Here is an 18511-nt window from a genome sequence, read left to right on the forward strand (position 1 = left end):
AATATGCAATTATTTTTTTAAAGCTCTTTATGTTCTGTATTATTCAACAAAGACAAGCTATAAATCATTGTATAGTATGACCAACACACTATTAGATAGATTAAACATAAATGTTCGTTTCTGTTCCCATTATAACCAGTGACGCTGTGTACACGGGATGCGGCGCGACATTAAACTGATGCCTTGTTCTATTTATGACGTACTGACACGAAGTTAAAATGATTTGCAACGGTCGCTTTGTCGCGTCAGTGTAGAGCTGTTGTGGCGCGACGCACAGCTGTAGCGTCCGGTATAGACACGGTGAGTGAAGCCGAGAGCAAGATATGCCTCGTCATATTTTCTGCATTTTGCTTTTAAATGACCAGCACCTGCCTGGGTTTGTGCGACTTCATCTATGGCTTTTCTCTTTGCTTTCACAAACCGATCCATCTCCCATTCTAAGTTATGTCCTTTGGCTGTTTACCATTTTATTTATTTTCTTTTTCTGCTGATGGCCCGCACTCGACTTGAAGCAGCGCTGCTTAGATCGATGGGTGTGTGTCATCAAAGTACTGCGAGAGCTATAAGAGAGCGCGGACTTCTCCTTATGCTTTCTCTCGCTCGCCGTACTTTGATGTCATACACCGATCGATCTTCAAGTCGAACACGCCTCTTTACTCTCGCGTGTCACGTGACCGTGTAATCGCAGCCTCTGCAATTGGAAAATCGAAAATTTTCATATGGCGATATTATCGCAAATGCAATTAATCATTCAGCTCTAGTCTTAACTGTGGCTTGTGTACTGCAAAGACATACCAGCTTCATCACTGTGTCTGTCACGCGACTCTGTTCCCCTTTCGGGCTCTGTTTTTACCTTTATTTTGAAAGCTGAAGCTCGCGATTATGGTAAGGGGCGTTACATTTCCGACGAGTGCTTGCGGTGTTCGGCCAATCACAATGCACTGGGTCTGCTGGCCAATCAGAGCAGACTGCGCTTGTCGGAAGGAGGGACTTTGTAGAAAACTAAGCGTTTGAGAGAGGCGGGGCATAAAGGACCTACAATAATGTACAGTATTTGAAAAATAATGTGTTTTTTGAACATTAAAGCATGTCAACATATTCTGTTACACCAAATACACAAAATAATGATCTTTAGAAAAGCATCATATGACCCCTTTAAAGAATACTTCTTCGATACCACAGCAAGAACTAGTAACATAGGCTAACTAATAAAGGTCAAACATTTTTAAAGACAAGTGAACCATCAGTAATAAAATAAAGACAAATAAACAAATTTCAAGCATGGCCTAGATAAATAAAACAAAACAAAGTTACAAATAAAATACTAACATTAGTTTTCAGGTACAGAAATGTAATAATTATCACTATTTAAAATAGCACATTGGGCAGGGCAGTGATACATTTTGGTAGCCCAACTGGAGGATACAATAGACCCAGGACGTTGGGCTAGCAATTTTGCGAGCCCTGAGATTGTTTGATGTTATTTTAGGAGGTTAGGTTGCGGTTTAATTTTGTTTGTTTGTTAATGTTTTGAATGAGCTAGAACATTCTTAAATATTTAATTTTATACTAGAATTAATCAATCTGAACTATATAATTCTGAAATACACTGCTGTTTAAAAGTTTGGGGTCATAAATTTTTTTAAAGAAATTAATACTTTAATTCAGCAAGGATACATTAAGTTGACCAAAAGTGAAAACAGAAAAAGTAAAAAGATTTATGTAGCAAAATATATATATTTTTTTCAAATAAATGCTGTTCTTTTGAACCTTTTTTTGTAATCAAAGAATCAACAAATGTTTATAGTTCAAAATTCTTTAGTAGTTATTTCTGAGCTGCAATGCGAAGGTTTGTAAATGGAATAAAAAAAATTATTCTAAATTCTAAACAAGAAAATTCTGAAATACTTGATTTTAAACCTTTTTTTTTCAGAAGCAGATTAAAAATGTTGTCCTAGAATATTATGAAGTGTGTAGTTTTAAAGTGCCCCTATTATGCCTTTTCGAATATTAACTTTCATGCAGTGTGACATGTAGCTGTATGTGAACATAAACTATCTGCAAAGTTGTGAAGCCGACAGTGCACGATAAATAAAGTTATAGTCTATCAAAAAAAAAAAAAGGAGTCGGCTCGCAATAGCCTAAACGAGTCGTCAGAAATTCGAATCTTATTCTGTTACAGCTCTACGTCACGAAGTAACACATTTGCATAATGTCTGCCCACGTTCTACGTCGCCAACTTGCCCGCCCACAAACAGTTACATTTCCGTGTGGTTAACATCATGTCGAGAAGACGCTGTGAGAGAAAATTTGTTTTATCACATCTTATAATTACCACAAACTTGTTAACACTTGACACTTACTACTGAGAAACGTCCTGCTCAAGTCGTGCTTGCGAATCAGTCTTTTGTCGATCAGCCATTTCAACCGTTTCATCATCAGACTCCGGCTCAAATTGGGAAGGTACAATCAATACCATCTTTTCTATGTATTGACAAGTCTCCAGGGCTGTCATTCCGTCATGGCAATGGGCGTTTTGTTTCCGACACGCGCTGGTACGCGGTAGACCAATCCAGAGCCAATCACTCTACGGCTCTGGACCAATCACAAAGGACTGCGCCATCTGACCAATCACAGCAGTGAGGGCTCACGGAAAGGAGGGGTTTAGAGAGACTGATTCTTTGAACCGCTTCGAACATGTCGTTTATGAATCATTTAGAAATTATGTAAAATTTAATTATTTTTTGAGAAAACTAACGTGTTTTTTGACCTTGCATGCATGTAAACCTGTTTTAGGTGACTCATAAAACAATATTAGCAACTTTAAAAATGGCATAATAGGGGCACTTTAAACTAGAACTTGTTTATCTATAATTCAAAGTATTGAACTGATTTGAAGAGGTCTGCCAGTGCTTCTGTAGCTGATAATTCAGAGGAGAAAGGAAAACTGTGTGGGATATTCTTGCTTCCTGTAATGTATGCACAGGGCCCCTAAAGAGAAAAGAATGACTCACAGTTATCGGAGCATTTGAAGTACATCATTGCACTTATATCACATAGACGGAGCACTCGACTTCAGATTCTCAGGCTCTCTAGTACAGACAGATCTCATAGCCTGAGGAAAGATAAAGAGAAGAATCTGCTCTGTTCTTCAAAGCAGAACTCTTTCATGCATTTCTCTCTCCCTCTCATTCACTTGTACATCTGAACAGTCTCATTCCCTCCATTCATGCTTGTTTAGTTACGAAAAAAACATTAAAAAGCCGAGTAAGACTGAACATAATTAAGTAAACATGCAGTCACGATTGCTTGTGTTTTTCCCCCATGCTATTTTCTTCCAAGTGTTGCTGGAAATTCAGTCATTGATGGGCCAAATATGTGACTGTTTGGATGTGTTTCTTGTTTTTTGAAAGAGAAATGGAATCTTGATGCTTTACCACTGTGTAATTTCACTGCTGCAGGTCTTCTGCCTCAAGCCAATTTCATCTTGGTTTCCACTGCATGTGCATCAAGCCTGTTCCCATCTGCAGTCGTGAACCGTGAAGACGTCATGACTTGCATGACTCCTTCCCAGCTTTTCCCTGAATGTATGATTGTGAGACAAAAATTGTGTTAATCAAGAATGAGAGATGAAAGGAGTCAAGATATTCGTCTTACTGAGACAGGGAAGTCCCCTTTCCATAAGTCAGAGACAAAGGCAAGTGCAATCAAGCTTTTCTTGGTTATCAGAACTGATATGGATGCAGGCTTTCACTCTGAGCAGAATGGCAGGGAAACTCCTGATAGTATCCACACAATGCAAGGCTAAACTTGACCTAAGTACACACAAACACATGCTCGTTGGAATTCAGGAACAACCTGTATTTTTTTCTCGCTATCTTTTGGGTCTGTTTCAAGGATTTTCCATTGTGCTTTCTTTAGGTCCATTCATGAACAGTCTCCCAGAAACAAACTCTTCTTGTACACGTTGGTGTACCTTTTATCAAGCGATTGTACCTATAGCAGCATCAGCATGAACTGATTATTAATGAGGCCACTATTTCCCCACCTGGACGGACATGCACGCTAATCGGCTGCGAATCCTCAAGATTTCAGGGTAGAGCCTCAACAAAGAGGGCATCTGTGTTGTAATTATGATGCGTGTGTGTGTGAGAGAGAGGTCTGTGAAGCTCCGCCCCCTCCCACTCTCCACATGCTCTTCAGCTCCCACACGCTTTGACTTGAGAATCTTCTTGAACTGACTAAACAGCAGTGTAGGCCACAGAGCGCATCTATGTTGTATGATTCCTGTACAATGCCAGAAATGTTTGTTTCATCATGAAATTCTCCCTCTTTAAGAGAGGAAGCACATTCACTAAACAAACGCATCACAGCTGGTGGTCCATCTGTTCATTTTCCACCCAAGATGATATTCTTTGTGTGCAATGGTTGTGGTTTACATTCAGCATGTCATTTGTGAATGTACCTCCTATGGATTTTATTACATCACTCTACTGTAGAAGCTCAGAGAAGCCCACATCACATTACTTTGAATGGATTAGAATTTTTTTTTTTTTTTTAAATAAATATTGTGTAAATATTTTTTTTGTGATAAGTGAGGATGCACCTCTATAAGCTGATCATTTTATCAGGCAGTAATTAATAAATATATGATATTAAAATTCTATAGTTAAAGTCAGCCCCGCCCTTTTTTACAATCACCCTTTTTATGTTTTTTAAGATTAACTTTAAATGAGTGTTAGATGCCGGGGAAGTTATTGCAGTTTGTTTTTGCAATGTAGGAATCTTTGTAGAGAATGGCTCAGATACTGCAAAAAATCTCATACCTATTCTGCAGAGAGAAGTCCATTAATCCTAAATCAATATTTACCTACGCTAATCTGTAGTCTTCTGGTTTAGTATTGCACTGCATGTCTCTGTGTATTTAACATTCAGGCAGAAAATGAAGCCATCTCGCACCATCACAGGCTATGCAGTGAGATGTAAAAGAAACTGTTTAAACAAAGTTTTTACCATATAGCCTTTCTAACAGAATACCCTCTGTTTTGTCCTCTCTTTCTCTCTCTCCCCTCGTACCCTGCCTCTCATTCCACTACGGATTGCCTCGCCGTGTTTTGACTGACAGAGCTCCCAGCCGAAGAAGGTAAATATTGATCTTTCCATCATGTTGTTACTGCTCTCCCTTTATGGGTTGCACCGTTAGCACGGGCTCAGTCATTTTACTAGAGAGGTAAACTTTAAGACTTAGTTTAAGACTATGCACACATGCACTGCGTTATAACTGTGTGGTTTCCCAATGTCTTGGTGCAAACTTAACCTAAGACCCGCTTGTCATTGAATATTTAAAAATGTCTGTTTGTCATCCTCATATTCGTCTCTCTCACAGGTAAATCATTGTGGGACTTGGTGGTGGAGCAGTTTGAGGACCTCCTTGTGAGGATTCTGCTGCTGGCAGCCTGCGTGTCTTTCGTAAGTGACTTTCTTTCTGGTTTACATGTGCTTCAGAAATTGTGTTTTATTTCCAGCAAAATAAATAGTATGACAGCCAGACCCCACCATAAGTTTTATAGCAGTTATAGTTCATGCATTAGGTGAGGTAATGCAGTACACAAGACCATCTATCACATCCAGATTGCATTCTGGTGTGCTAAACCTCGAATTTCACTAAATGATTGTCAATAATCAGAGCGTGGAAGAGATATTAAGTGACAGAGGGATTTTTTAATCTCCCCCTTTCATTTTTAAAATCTGTCTTTGTAGTCAAATGATATATGTAAAACCTTCACCAGGACTCATTTGTGTGGTTTAAGGTCATTTACCTGGGTGTCTTGTGCTCTGTGGATCTTATTTTCATCAAAGAACGCAGGTATATGAATGAGGTGACTTAAAGTCAAAGCTTACTTGTACATAAACCATGTCAGAAAACTCCAAAGAAACTAGATCTGCATTCAGCACTCTTTTCAGTTAGGCCTTGGAAAGAAAGCAATAAAGATCTTCAGCACTGCACATTTATCACCTGCGAGATCGGTGCAGTAGTTTATCTCAATAGTGCTATGTCAGGTATATGTCTTTTAATTGGACATGTGTAAAACTACATACTTTCATCATCAGCTGCTCAGTTAAGGAAGCACTGTACAATAAGATTCATTTAGGGTCTGGTTAACCAAATGTTTGTTATGGGGCTTACAGTAGGACACTCTTTTGTGGAGATAGAGCACAACAGAATGGAACAGACCAATCATGACATGTTTTTCAAAGTTAAAGTATTTTTAAATTGATACGTCATCCTAAAAATGCAATGATCATGGTGCAAGATGCAGAAAAAACGGTGTGAGACATTGCACAAATAGGATGAATTCAGAGGCACAAATGATCTCAAGTTTATAGTGTCGAAAGTCCAACAGCTGTCTCACCCTCTCAGCTGGCTAAAATTTTCTCTGAGAAGTGTGTAAGTTCATGAGAGTTAAAGAACCACAGCTAAAAATGTTTAGAATAATATATCTATAATAATAACATTATACACTACCTTTTAAAAGTTTGAGGTCGGTAATATTTTTTTAATGCTTTAGCAAGAAACTCTTATGCTCACTAAGGCTACATTTATTTGATCAAAAATACAGTGAAAATTTTGTGAAATATTACAATTTTAAATAACTTCTATTTTAATATAATTTAAAATTCAATTTATTTAAAACATTATATCTTTGTCACTTTTGTTCAATTTATTGCATCCCTGCTGACTCTAAACTGACTTCAAAATAGAGTAAACTAGAGTAGATAAACTATCCTTATGTTGTGATGTAATGATTGTGTTGCTGTGGTTCTGCTGAGCAGGACTCCAGACTTTCCAAAACTCTGACTTGTTAAACTGGTTAGCACAGTCTGTTTTTCTTATTGGCTTTTATGAATTTACCTTTTTATGAACTTTCCGTCTGACTTCAAGTAGCAACAGGGGCCACGGTTGAACCACTCTAGCCCCCCACCGTTCTGTGAGAGTAATATAACATGAGCACGCACACGCTCTTGCTCACCCCTCAGTGGAATGGACAGTCAGACACTCCTATGCTTGTGTTTTTTTTTTTTTTTTTTGCAATAACACGTTAGCTGCTGTGGTCTTTGTGTACATGCTTTTTTTTCCAGACATCTGCGGTATATCAGCTTTTGGAACTCTGCTCATGTCATCTGTCATAGTGTCTTTCATCCTATGTTTATTGTCTAAACCGTGGTTAAATTCTATGAGGCGAGCACCAGTCTTCCGACCACTGGAGTCCTGTGGAGCACTTGAAACTGATAAAAATATTGCATTAGACCTCCCAGAAAGCCTTGTGTGTGCTGGACAAATGCTATGGTGCAATGGAAATACTCCGGGGAGATCGGCCCAGTCTTGGATCTCATTTGTGTGCCTTTTTGAATATATTAAAATCTTTAGCATTCAGCTTTCCTGACTTTTTTGCATGTTATGAGAACAAAGCCGTTGGTATCTAAGCGACGGAGGAGCCACAGAGACAAAAATGTAGTTGTTGTTTTTTTGAAGTGTTGTGTTATAAGGGTACGATAGCCTGACTCATTCTAGAACAGCATGTGCTGGGAATGAAAGCTATTGGATGGAAACAAACAAATCTACATGTGCAGCCATGGTTGCCCATTTTCATTTGAGTTCATTTCAGATAACTAGCTGTATTGCTTCTGTCCTGATGAGTTTACCGTTCCTTTTCTGTCATCTTTAATTTTTCATTTCAGCTGTTTCTAACATCCTTCTTGCATAGATCTGGTCCATCTATTACTGGTGTACAGTGCTCTCTGCATTATCAGTCACGGCTTTAGAAGATCTCTGGCTCTGACTGTACAGCAGTATAATGTCATTTAGCTATTTTCTATTAGACAATAGAAAAACTGATGCAAAGTCTAGTAATTGTAGGGGAATGCATTCATTGTATCTTAAAGGGATAGTTCACCCAAAAATGTAAATTCTGTCATCATATACTCACCCTCCATATATTTTACAACCTGAATAACTGACTTTCTTCTGTGGAACACAAAAGAGGATGCTTTGAAGTCTTAGAAAAATGTTTAAACTAATAGCGGTTTGTTTGCCATTGTTTGTAAGCGGAACCTATTTAGTCAGTCCATTTGTATTCTGTTTGAAGTGTAAAAACTCGAGGGAATGCAGAGAGGATCTTCAGTCTACTGATATTTATGAGTGAATAGACCTCTGTCAGACAAGTAGCCCAGAGCCATGACTTGACAGGATTTAGCTGAGCTCTGTGGTCTAAACTCTAAGCCACTCATCGGTGTGGCTTTCCTCAATAGTTTAGTAATTGTCATCTTTCCACCCATTTCGTTTTATGGACTTCTTTTTGCTCTTCATCACTGTCTCATTCTGCCTTTTCAATTTTTTGGTCTGTGCATTCACTACCCCCTCATTTGCCTGCCCATCTTATTTCACGGTTACTCAGGGATTAAAAGAAGCCTCTCCGTGGGACCCATCGGTTTGTAATGAAAGGTTAAAGACAGACTGCTCTATGACTGATCTGTATCTAAGTTGCTTAGAATTAGGTGGAAGGAGCGAGAGCACTGTATGAATGCGTAATATGAAAGGTCTGTGAAGGACACCATAACTTGTCTATAAAGAAAGTAAATGAAGTACATACAATTATTAGTGTATTCACGGCCATACAACTTAACCGCTCCCTCTTCTTTTTTTTCTCTCTCTTCCGCTCTCTATCCCTCCCCTTAATTTTTTACTTTACATCCAAAAAGTCAATATCAGTTTTTTTTTTTTTTGCTGCCTCTAACTATCCTTTTAAAGAAATTGTTGGCTTTTAGTACCATTGAACAAATCTTTCAGGTCAGTTCATGTCATACTTTTCCGGAGTTTCAATCTCTAATGTGAAGTTGAACAGATGAACACTGTCAGAAAGTAATGAACTTCAAGGCTGTCTCTGCGATCTGCAAAAATTAAGCTGTCACATTCCATTCCAGCTGGATTTACACTCTATATTTACCTTATCATGCATATTGCTTGAACTGCTTTTTAGATTCTAAGGTAACTTGGGTTTTTCTGAAAATGCCTCCCACCCCAAACTCCCACATATATGCCCGGGGCATGTACCTGATGGCATGATTTCACTGGAATATTTGTTACGGGTGTGGAATGATCCTGTATCTTGTTTCATAACAGACAGATCCTGATGTTTATTGTACTGTTTATTAAACAGTGGTACTACTGTCGGGTCCTTGGGGCTCAACAGAAAGGACTTTTTCAGTTGTTTATTAGTAATACTTATTAATAATACTTATTGTTTATTATTAATACTTATTATTCATTTATTAATACTTTGCTTTCTCTGCCAACAGAAGATGTTTATGTTTATGAAAGAAGTCTGCTATCCAAGGCTGCATTTGTCAAGTCAAGTCAAGTCACCTTTATTTATATAGCGCTTTTATGAAAACCTGATCATTGTTTGATCAGAAATACAGTAAAAACTAGGGATGCACCGATACCACTTTTTCCAATACTCGCCCGATACCGATACTTTTATATTTGGTACTTGCCGATACCGAGTACCGATACCGATAGCGCACTTAATTATGCCCATTAAAATTTATTTTACAAGTTTTGTTACTTTCACTGTTCATTTTTTCATCTTTAATTTAATAGCATTAGAGCTGCTCCATTGCAGCGGCTTAGTACTGTAATCACGCGCTTTGCTGTAATAATGCAGGGAACCACTCGTTATAAATCTCCTTTTCAGAAATAGAAGTCGCGTTTTTAATCTGAAACATGCTGTGATTTATATTCCAAAGCCACTCATAATTTAGTTTAGTTTAGAGCTTTATTAATCCCCTTGGGGCAATTAATTCAGACTTTCGTGGTACTTCACATAAACAACACTTAACACACACATACATATATTTAAAATACACCAAATAAATTTAAAAAAAATTTAATTCATTAAATAAATCATCTAAATCAACTAGATTTATTACATAAACGTATTGCTTCAGGCACAAAAGTAAATTTGTACCGGTTTGTGGAACATCTAATTGACCTTAAACGTCGCCCAAGGGGCATCCACTCAAAATAATCATTCAAAGGGTGTGTGCAGACTTTTTAATGATTGCATCTGTGTTTTGATTAAACTTCAGCCTATTATCAATAATCGTTCCTAAATACTTGTATTCCTCCACTACATGAACCTGTGTGTCATTAATGCACCCTTTGAGGTGCAAGTGTTTTCCTACTAAAATTAATGCAGAAAAGCTCAAGCAAGCAAAACACACGCAACGCGTGCACGTATTTGTACTGATGCAGAATGAGAGGGACAAGTACAGCCTAGCGCATTTCACACAGGCTGCTAGATTCACTTTCGCCAGAAAGTCGTGTATGCGTAAGGTTGAAAATAAATGATGTTTATAGTGAATGCCCCTATAAATGGTCTTATTTTTACGATTTAGTTTTAATCCAAATGATGCGTGTGCTGAGTGAGTGAACATCAAAGATCACAACAAGTGCGTGCGCTCTCTCTCTCTCTCTCTCTACCGTTAAGTAACTTGTGCATTGTTTTACTTACTTGTTTTTGACATATCCGACCGAACTGCAAACTTTCCAGTGATGTCTGTGAGAAAGGTATATTCACTCGACAAGCTCGCGCATCTGCGCCGCAGCGCTCAATCCACTCAGCGTGCTTTGTTTATCAGCTCGTGCACATCAGCTATACAGGCGTTAATACTGAATGTTTAACATTATATTCATTGCATACATATACTTCGTAGTAGACATCCTTAACTCCATTCTGCTGTCTGTTGTTCTGTTGTCGGTGTTTCTTTGTCTGAATATGGCGCTTACCACATGCTGTGTGGTTGTGTGGTATGGTATCGGGGTATTTTAATGAATACGAGTACAGGAGCTCAGTGTCTGGCCCGATACTGATACCGGTATCGCGGTATCGGTAGTAAAAACAGTAATGTTGTGAAATATTATTGCAATTTTACAAATTGTTACAAACTGTTTTCTATTTGAATATATTTTAAAATGTAATTTATTCCTGTGATGGCAACTATTTTTTCAGAAGCCATTACTCCAGTATTCAGAAATTTAAATAATTTGTAACATTATAAATATCTTTACTGACATTTTTGATCAATTCAATGTGTTCTTGCTAAATAAAAGTTACAATTAATTTCTTAATTTCTTTTCCCAAACTTATGGAAGTGAATAGAATGGTGTAGAAATGTAGTGTGTCTATAAATGTTTTTTTTTTTTTAAGAATATGTGAATTCTCATTTCAGTAACCTTAACAGAACTGAGCTTTGAATGCGAGGTAGGAGTAATATATGTTGTGTTTGTTCATTAGGTGTTGGCACTGTTTGAGGAGGGGGAGGAGTCGACCACAGCTTTCGTGGAGCCTATTGTCATCCTGCTCATTCTGGTGGCCAACGCAGTCATTGGAGTCTGGCAGGTGTGTGTGTGGGCTGAGAAACTGAAGGACCACAAAGAATTTCAACTAATGATCAAATCTATCTTCTCGATGACGAAGAGCGAGTCTGCTTGATGTCCTACTGTTTAGCATTAGATACTTTACACTACTGCTACTGCTACTACTACAACAGTCTTCTGTTCCTAAACATGACAAGTGTGCTGAGTGAGTGAACATCAAAGATCACAACAAGTGCGTGCGCTCTCTCTCTCTCTCTCTCTACCGTTAAGTAACTTGTGCATTGTTTTACTTACTTGTTTTTGACATATCCGACCGAACTGCAAACTTTCCAGTGATGTCTGTGAGAAAGGTATATTCACTCGACAAGCTCGCGCATCTGCGCCGCAGCGCTCAATCCACTCAGCGTGCTTTGTTTATCAGCTCGTGCACATCAGCTATACAGGCGTTAATACTGAATGTTTAACATTATATTCATTGCATACATATACTTCGTAGTAGACATCCTTAACTCCATTCTGCTGTCTGTTGTTCTGTTGTCGGTGTTTCTTTGTCTGAATATGGCGCTTACCACATGCTGTGTGGTATCGGCGTTTGGTATCGGGGTATTTTAATGAATACGAGTACAGGAGCTCAGTGTCTGGCCCGATACTGATACCGGTATCGGTGCATCCCTAGTAAAAACAGTAATGTTGTGAAATATTATTGCAATTTTACAAATTGTTACAAACTGTTTTCTATTTGAATATATTTTAAAATGTAATTTATTCCTGTGATGGCAACTATTTTTTCAGAAGCCATTACTCCAGTATTCAGAAATTTAAATAATTTGTAACATTATAAATATCTTTACTGACATTTTTGATCAATTCAATGTGTTCTTGCTAAATAAAAGTTACAATTAATTTCTTAATTTCTTTTCCCAAACTTATGGAAGTGAATAGAATGGTGTAGAAATGTAGTGTGTCTATAAATGTTTTTTTTTTTTTAAGAATATGTGAATTCTCATTTCAGTAACCTTAACAGAACTGAGCTTTGAATGCGAGGTAGGAGTAATATATGTTGTGTTTGTTCATTAGGTGTTGGCACTGTTTGAGGAGGGGGAGGAGTCGACCACAGCTTTCGTGGAGCCTATTGTCATCCTGCTCATTCTGGTGGCCAACGCAGTCATTGGAGTCTGGCAGGTGTGTGTGTGGGCTGAGAAACTGAAGGACCACAAAGAATTTCAACTAATGATCAAATCTATCTTCTCAATGAGTAATGTCAGAACAGCGAGTCTGCTTGATGTCCTGCTGTTTAGCATGAGAAATACTATTACTACTACTACTACTACTATATTACAGTCTTCTGTTCCTAAACATGACAAATGGTTATCAGGTGTTCAGATTTGTTTATTAGTGTGTACATAAGGATGTGACATGTAATTTACAATATCTGGACATAGCAGTGGACTGCAATGACAGTGTATTCTGGGAAATTGAGGAAAGAGGAAAAGTTGTGTATGTTATGCCTGTTACACCTTATTAGAACTATTGATATTAATGATGCATCTGTTGACATTTTGTCTGATACCAAGAGCTGATAATTCTGTTGCTGTCAACTGATACGATGGCCAGTATTTTATTTTATTTTTTTATTTTTTAAATATTTGATGATTATAATATAAATTTTAATATAATGAATTATAATAAAATATTTTAATTAATATTATTTGTATGTTCTAATATTAATTTTAATATTATAAATTATTGTATTTTTATTACCATTTTTTGCCTTTCTATTATTTTCATGCTCATAACAGAACATTTAAATGTACAGCAAGAGAGCTAGATAACCGTTTATTTCTTTTGAAACATGTAAGAGTAGGCTACGGTTGTTTTAGCTTAATCAGACCAGTGGCATAAATGAAGCAAAATAAAATATGGGCTGTTACCGATGCGATGCATGTGTGTCCTTGCTGATGCTTTTGTGTGGTTTTATATGGTCTCAGGAGCGAAATGCAGAGAATGCCATTGAGGCTCTGAAAGAATACGAGCCAGAGATGGGCAAAGTCTACCGCATGAACCGCACGGCTGTCCAGATGATTAAAGCTCGAGACATTGTGCCTGGAGATATTGTGGAGGTTTCTGGTAAGCTTGGACCTATTTCTACTCTTTCCCATTCCCTCATAATTTTTTCTACTATCTCTCTGCCCATTTGATAAAACCTCATCTACTCTCAGTCTCTTCCCTTGAGTAAAGAGAGGTACTCAAATCTGCAGAGAGATGATGTTTGTGGATCAATAAGGATGCTCAACAGCCTCCAGCTTGAGTTCTGTGGACATTTGGAGGATTCTGCTGAACATTTACCCATGTGGTCTGACATAATATGCAGTAGAGGTGGCCCAGTCCTTTTTTTCCCCTTATTCCAGTCATCACCACCTCTCGCTGTACCCAAAACACACAAACACAGGCTGTCGTTTTCTCTAGTCTTCCCATTGGCCTATGTGTGGCTGCCCAGAGTGTGTGTGTTTGTGTGCATTTCACCGCAACTGTGCCCTGTACGGGAGCCCTTCAGGGTTTCTCTCTCTGTGTGTGTGCATGGGCTCCTTGCCAAAAACTTGAAAGCAGAGCAGGAATATCCCAGTCTGTCTTACGTAAGTGGCTTTCCTGTGAGTATGAGGGTGCCAAGCAGAGACATGCAGGAAAAATCTGTGTATGTGTGTGTGTGTGTGTGTGTGTGTGTGTGTTATGTTCCTTGTACAAGGGTAAAAAGTGACAATAGTACTCTTTCTCTCTTACCTTTTTTGAAAAGCTTTTTTTTTTTCTCCACACTGTCAGTCCCACCGTTCTCCACATTCATGTGACTACAGGTTTGCCAATGCCTCCCTCACACATAAAACATGCCCACTCTCTGTTGGGGATCCTGCCAATGCATATGTAGACAATGATATAAAAATAGACCTGTTGTCATTCTGTTATGGATTGACCGTATCTGTGGATCACACGCACCCATATAAATATGCTGGTCTTGGCTTCGAATTAATCAGTGTTTGCTTCTTTAAACCCCTGCTTGCTAATGATCTCCAGTCTGCGTCAGCAAGTGTGGAGTAGAAGAGATGAGGGGAAAGGAGATGACAGCAAGGATCTGCTTTTCACTACAGTGAAAACAAAAGAAGTATCGGACTAATAGTCCCTGTGTAACACCATAAGATTTCCTGATTCATGTTCGAGAGCATCCGCATTCATTCAGAAACATGGATGCGGCCACATTGCTGTGAATGGGAGTGAAAGTGAGAGAGTCAAAGATGAGACAGGTGCGGGGGCAGTGGGAGGGAACATGCATATGGAGAGATACAGAATGTGTGAGGGAGGTAGAGAAGGGAGAGCACGAAAGCGTGAAAGACAGATGAGCTGGAGGGTGCGATAAATGCAGCAAGATGCAGAGAGAAAGAGAGACAGATGGAATTAAAGAGATGGGAATGAGATGTGGGTTACATTACCTGTTTTAGCAGCATGGTGGTAACAAGCGTCTCTTTGTTCAGGTGCACTGTTTGGTCTTATGCCTTGTCAAGCCTGCATTCCAGCGGCCAGATTCTCCTCTCTGCGCACGTACATGCACTCCCGCTGTCAGACTTCACCCCCTGACACCTATGGGCTATATCACCATGGTAACCAGCCCCAGAGTCCCTCCCATGTCAAGGTCAAACTGACAGACATGTAAAGTAACTAGCAGACATCACTGTCAGTCCAGATGTTTCCAGCATCAAGTTTCTTTCTTTCCTGAAAGCAAAAATTGTGCCACAATGCAACAAATTTACACCCAGTCAGTCCATATTTGAAGTTATGTACAGCTATGTTAAAGTACAGCTGTGTTGAATGGGATTCTGGACCAATGAGATGTAACTGGGGGAGATAACAAACAAAATGCAACTGAAATAAAAATAATGCAACCAACAAAAAGTGTGCGTCGTGGTTTGTGCCTGGAAAGGAAAGCAAATCAGATTTTCATATAAAAAACAGGATTTATTTTCATTTATTTATTTTTAAATAGGAAAAGAAATCAGATGTAAACTTAATGCCAACTTAACAAAAACTAAATATTTACCACATATACATAAAATTTACACACAAAAAATATATTTAACTACTTTATATTTTAGAAAGGTGGTCATTTGCAAGTGGGTTCATTGTATCTAGGGATCATGACATCAAAAATGCTGACAAACCCATTTTGAACATACACTTTTCATTTTTGTTGCTGTGTAGTTAAAACACCATGGCCAGTTTGATAGATATTTTTGGATTGCGAGTGAGATGTTTGACATTTTCCTCTTGGTGAGGCCTTGAGCACTTCCCAGCCTGCAAGCTGAACAAAAACTAGACAAGGTGAATTAGTCCGGGGGGAGAAGAGGAGAGGTGTTTCCACACCAGAAGTCTGTGTGGGTGGAAACAGCTGGCATTCTATGCATCTTCTGTACTTTGTTATCATTGGTAGTGGGGGAAAGCGAGATGCCACTTAGGTTTAAGATCTGTCTGCTGGTTTATAGCCACGAGAATCCACTAACGAGGTGTAGACACATTCACACACATGCTGAGCTGCTTGTGCTGAGTTCATGGGTTATAGTCTTAGCATTTAACAAGTCCTGTTCAGTAAGTGGGAAGTGCTGGCAGGACAGAGGTGTTGTCAGCTGCATCTGCTGAAATATTTCTCAATTTCTGTCTAACCCGACTATGCCGATGACATAATCGTGTTGCTAAGCACTATCAAACATGTGTAAGCAAACACACAACAACCCCAAACTAAAATAAAACTTTCAGTTTCTCTAGAGGTTCAATGAAAATTACACATCGGAAAAAAAGCACTTGTGAGAACTATAAATTGATTACTACAAAAAACAAAAACAAAAAAATAATTCTAAACAAATGCCAACCAAAAATATGACCCACAACACCCGTTCCCCTCTCCTCGCTGCAGAGTCTTTCCTGTACCCGCCATTCGTGAGAGGCAATTCCATCGGAACTTTTGGCGCAGACCACCACCAAGAAAATTGGAGGTTGGAAAACAGTGTTCAGCCTTTTTTTTTTTTTGCTTGCATGCATGCATGAGTATTACAGATATTTATAGATTATTTACACATTTAAATTTCCAGTCAGTCTAGCATTGTGTCAGCGTTAGGCCAACGTTATGGTTGCGGTGATCACAGTGTCTGAAGTGGAACTTTCCCTCAGCTGTTGTGGAGGCTCAAAAATAACATTTTCACTCCATTAGAATATCCAAGGAACCAGAAGGGGGGTTTATGGAAAGCCTGGAGATTTGGAAAGACTTGGAAAGATGAGTAACAGTGAAGCATCAACTGTGTTTTTTGAAAATAAATTCACTTTAGTCCCATCATCTTTTAGTCATACCCACAGGCTCTTAGATCGTTTTGATCAGCATATGCAAACATCTTGAACTCGCCAGCCTCTGTTATTACACCATTCCACATTTACAAGTAAGCATGTGTCACCCCTTCTAATCAAGTTTTATGCTCGATGTCCATAGAGGCCTGTTTCCTGCTATCAGATGCTTACCATCTACTGTCATAATGTCTGTGTATTTAGCTCACTTTGCATTGTTCTGGCTTGGTATAGCAAAAAGCGGTTCGCATTAGCATTTAGATGGGTTCAGTACCCATTCACAGTGTGACCGAGTGGGTGGGAGACACCGCTGAGGGGGGAGAGAGAGAGTGATAAAGTCCAAGAAAGAGAAGAGAAAGGTCCGTCGTTCTGGGAGCATAAACAGGTTCCTGCCCACCGTGCCCTCTCTATCCCCACTCCCACACAGAGCAGCCCCTGATGCGGGTGTGGTATCCCTCGTCAGAGACCACAAGGCTAATGTGAGCCATTCCTGCGACGTGGGAGGAAGAGAGACTGCACGGCTGAGAAATTGTGTCCAGAGGGTTAAAGCAGAAAGAATAGAGAAAGAAAGATGTGATGAGAGGATGTTTTACTGTACATGATAATATTATGCAAGATCATGTGACTAACAAATGATTTATTGTGCAGCGAAACAGAAAGACTGACTGATGATACCTTTTTTTTCGTCCTTTGAAAACGCTAACATATAACATTCTTCAGAGTTTCACTTAAACATGATTTTTTTTCCCAAGACCATCCGGACTGCTCATCCACTATCTGTCTAACAGTGTGTAAGAGACTAATGGGAAGAGTGGCTGCTCTCTTGCATACCTTGCTGCCCCTAGGCACCTCCAGCTCAGCCTAAGGGTTTAAATGGAGTATAATTACGACACAAAGGCTCTCTAATTGCTGTAAAATGTCTGTTAAGTGCCCCGCAGCCTCTTTGTCCTGGTCCAGGAGCTATATGACATGGGGATGAGAATTTGCAAGCTCACTGACACCTACTGCAAGTTTATTGTTAGACCTGGAAACTTCAAACATAGGTTCTATGGAATGGTTTGGAACATTGAAAAAAAAATCATAAGTAATTAAAGGGATAGTTCACCCAAAAATGTCATTGATTACTTACCCTCATGTCGTTCCAAACCCATAAAACCTCCGTTCATCTTCGGAACACAAATTAAGATATTTTTGATGGATTCTGAGAGCTCTCTGACCCTCCCTTAGACGGCAAGGGTCCTTACACGATCAACGTCCAGAAACGTAGCAAGGAGATCGGTAAAATCATTCATGTGACATCAGGGGTTCAACTGTAATTTTACGAAGCTACGAGAATACTTTTTGTGCACAAAAGAAAAAAAACCTACTTTATTCAACAATTCTTCTCCTCCGCGTCACCCTAGCGCCATTTTGGAGAGTATCCACTGAAGTACAGGTCTCCTTGCTACGTTTCTGGACGTTGATCGTGTAAGGACCCTTGCTGTCTATGGGAGGGTCAGAAAGCTGTCAGAATCCATCAAAAATATCTTAATTTGTGTTCCGAAGATGAACGGTGGTCTTACGGGTTTGGAACGACATGAGGGTGAGTAATTAATGACAGAATTTTCATTTTTTTTGAGAACTAACCATTTAATTAGATTAAGGTGTTAAACTGACAGCCCTAATATATATATATATATATATATATATATATAT

General features: G+C 38.9%; 1 protein-coding gene across 5 annotated transcripts in view; it reads left to right on the forward strand.

Moving 5' to 3' along the window:
• The window catches only part of LOC107587360 (sarcoplasmic/endoplasmic reticulum calcium ATPase 1-like), an 82935-nt gene that overhangs the window by 32466 nt on the left and 31958 nt on the right, over positions 1–18511 (forward strand). For 3 of the 5 annotated variants that reach the window (XM_016275121.1, XM_016275119.1, XM_016275124.1), the window contains exons 2-5: positions 5126–5143; positions 5387–5469; positions 11358–11462; positions 13429–13567. In XM_016275121.1, coding sequence (XP_016130607.1) covers positions 5126–5143; positions 5387–5469; positions 11358–11462; positions 13429–13567 — 345 coding nt within the window. Of the gene's footprint in view, positions 1–5125; positions 5148–5386; positions 5470–11357; positions 11463–12442; positions 12623–13428; positions 13568–18511 lie in introns of those variants that run through there. The other 2 variants (XM_016275120.1, XM_016275123.1) reach the window with 2 other exon arrangements.

This window comes from Sinocyclocheilus grahami, unplaced genomic scaffold (assembly GCF_001515645.1).
Source record: "Sinocyclocheilus grahami isolate Dianchi unplaced genomic scaffold, SAMN03320097.WGS_v1.1 scaffold92.1, whole genome shotgun sequence".
NCBI classification, from domain to species: Eukaryota; Metazoa; Chordata; class Actinopteri; order Cypriniformes; family Cyprinidae; genus Sinocyclocheilus; species Sinocyclocheilus grahami.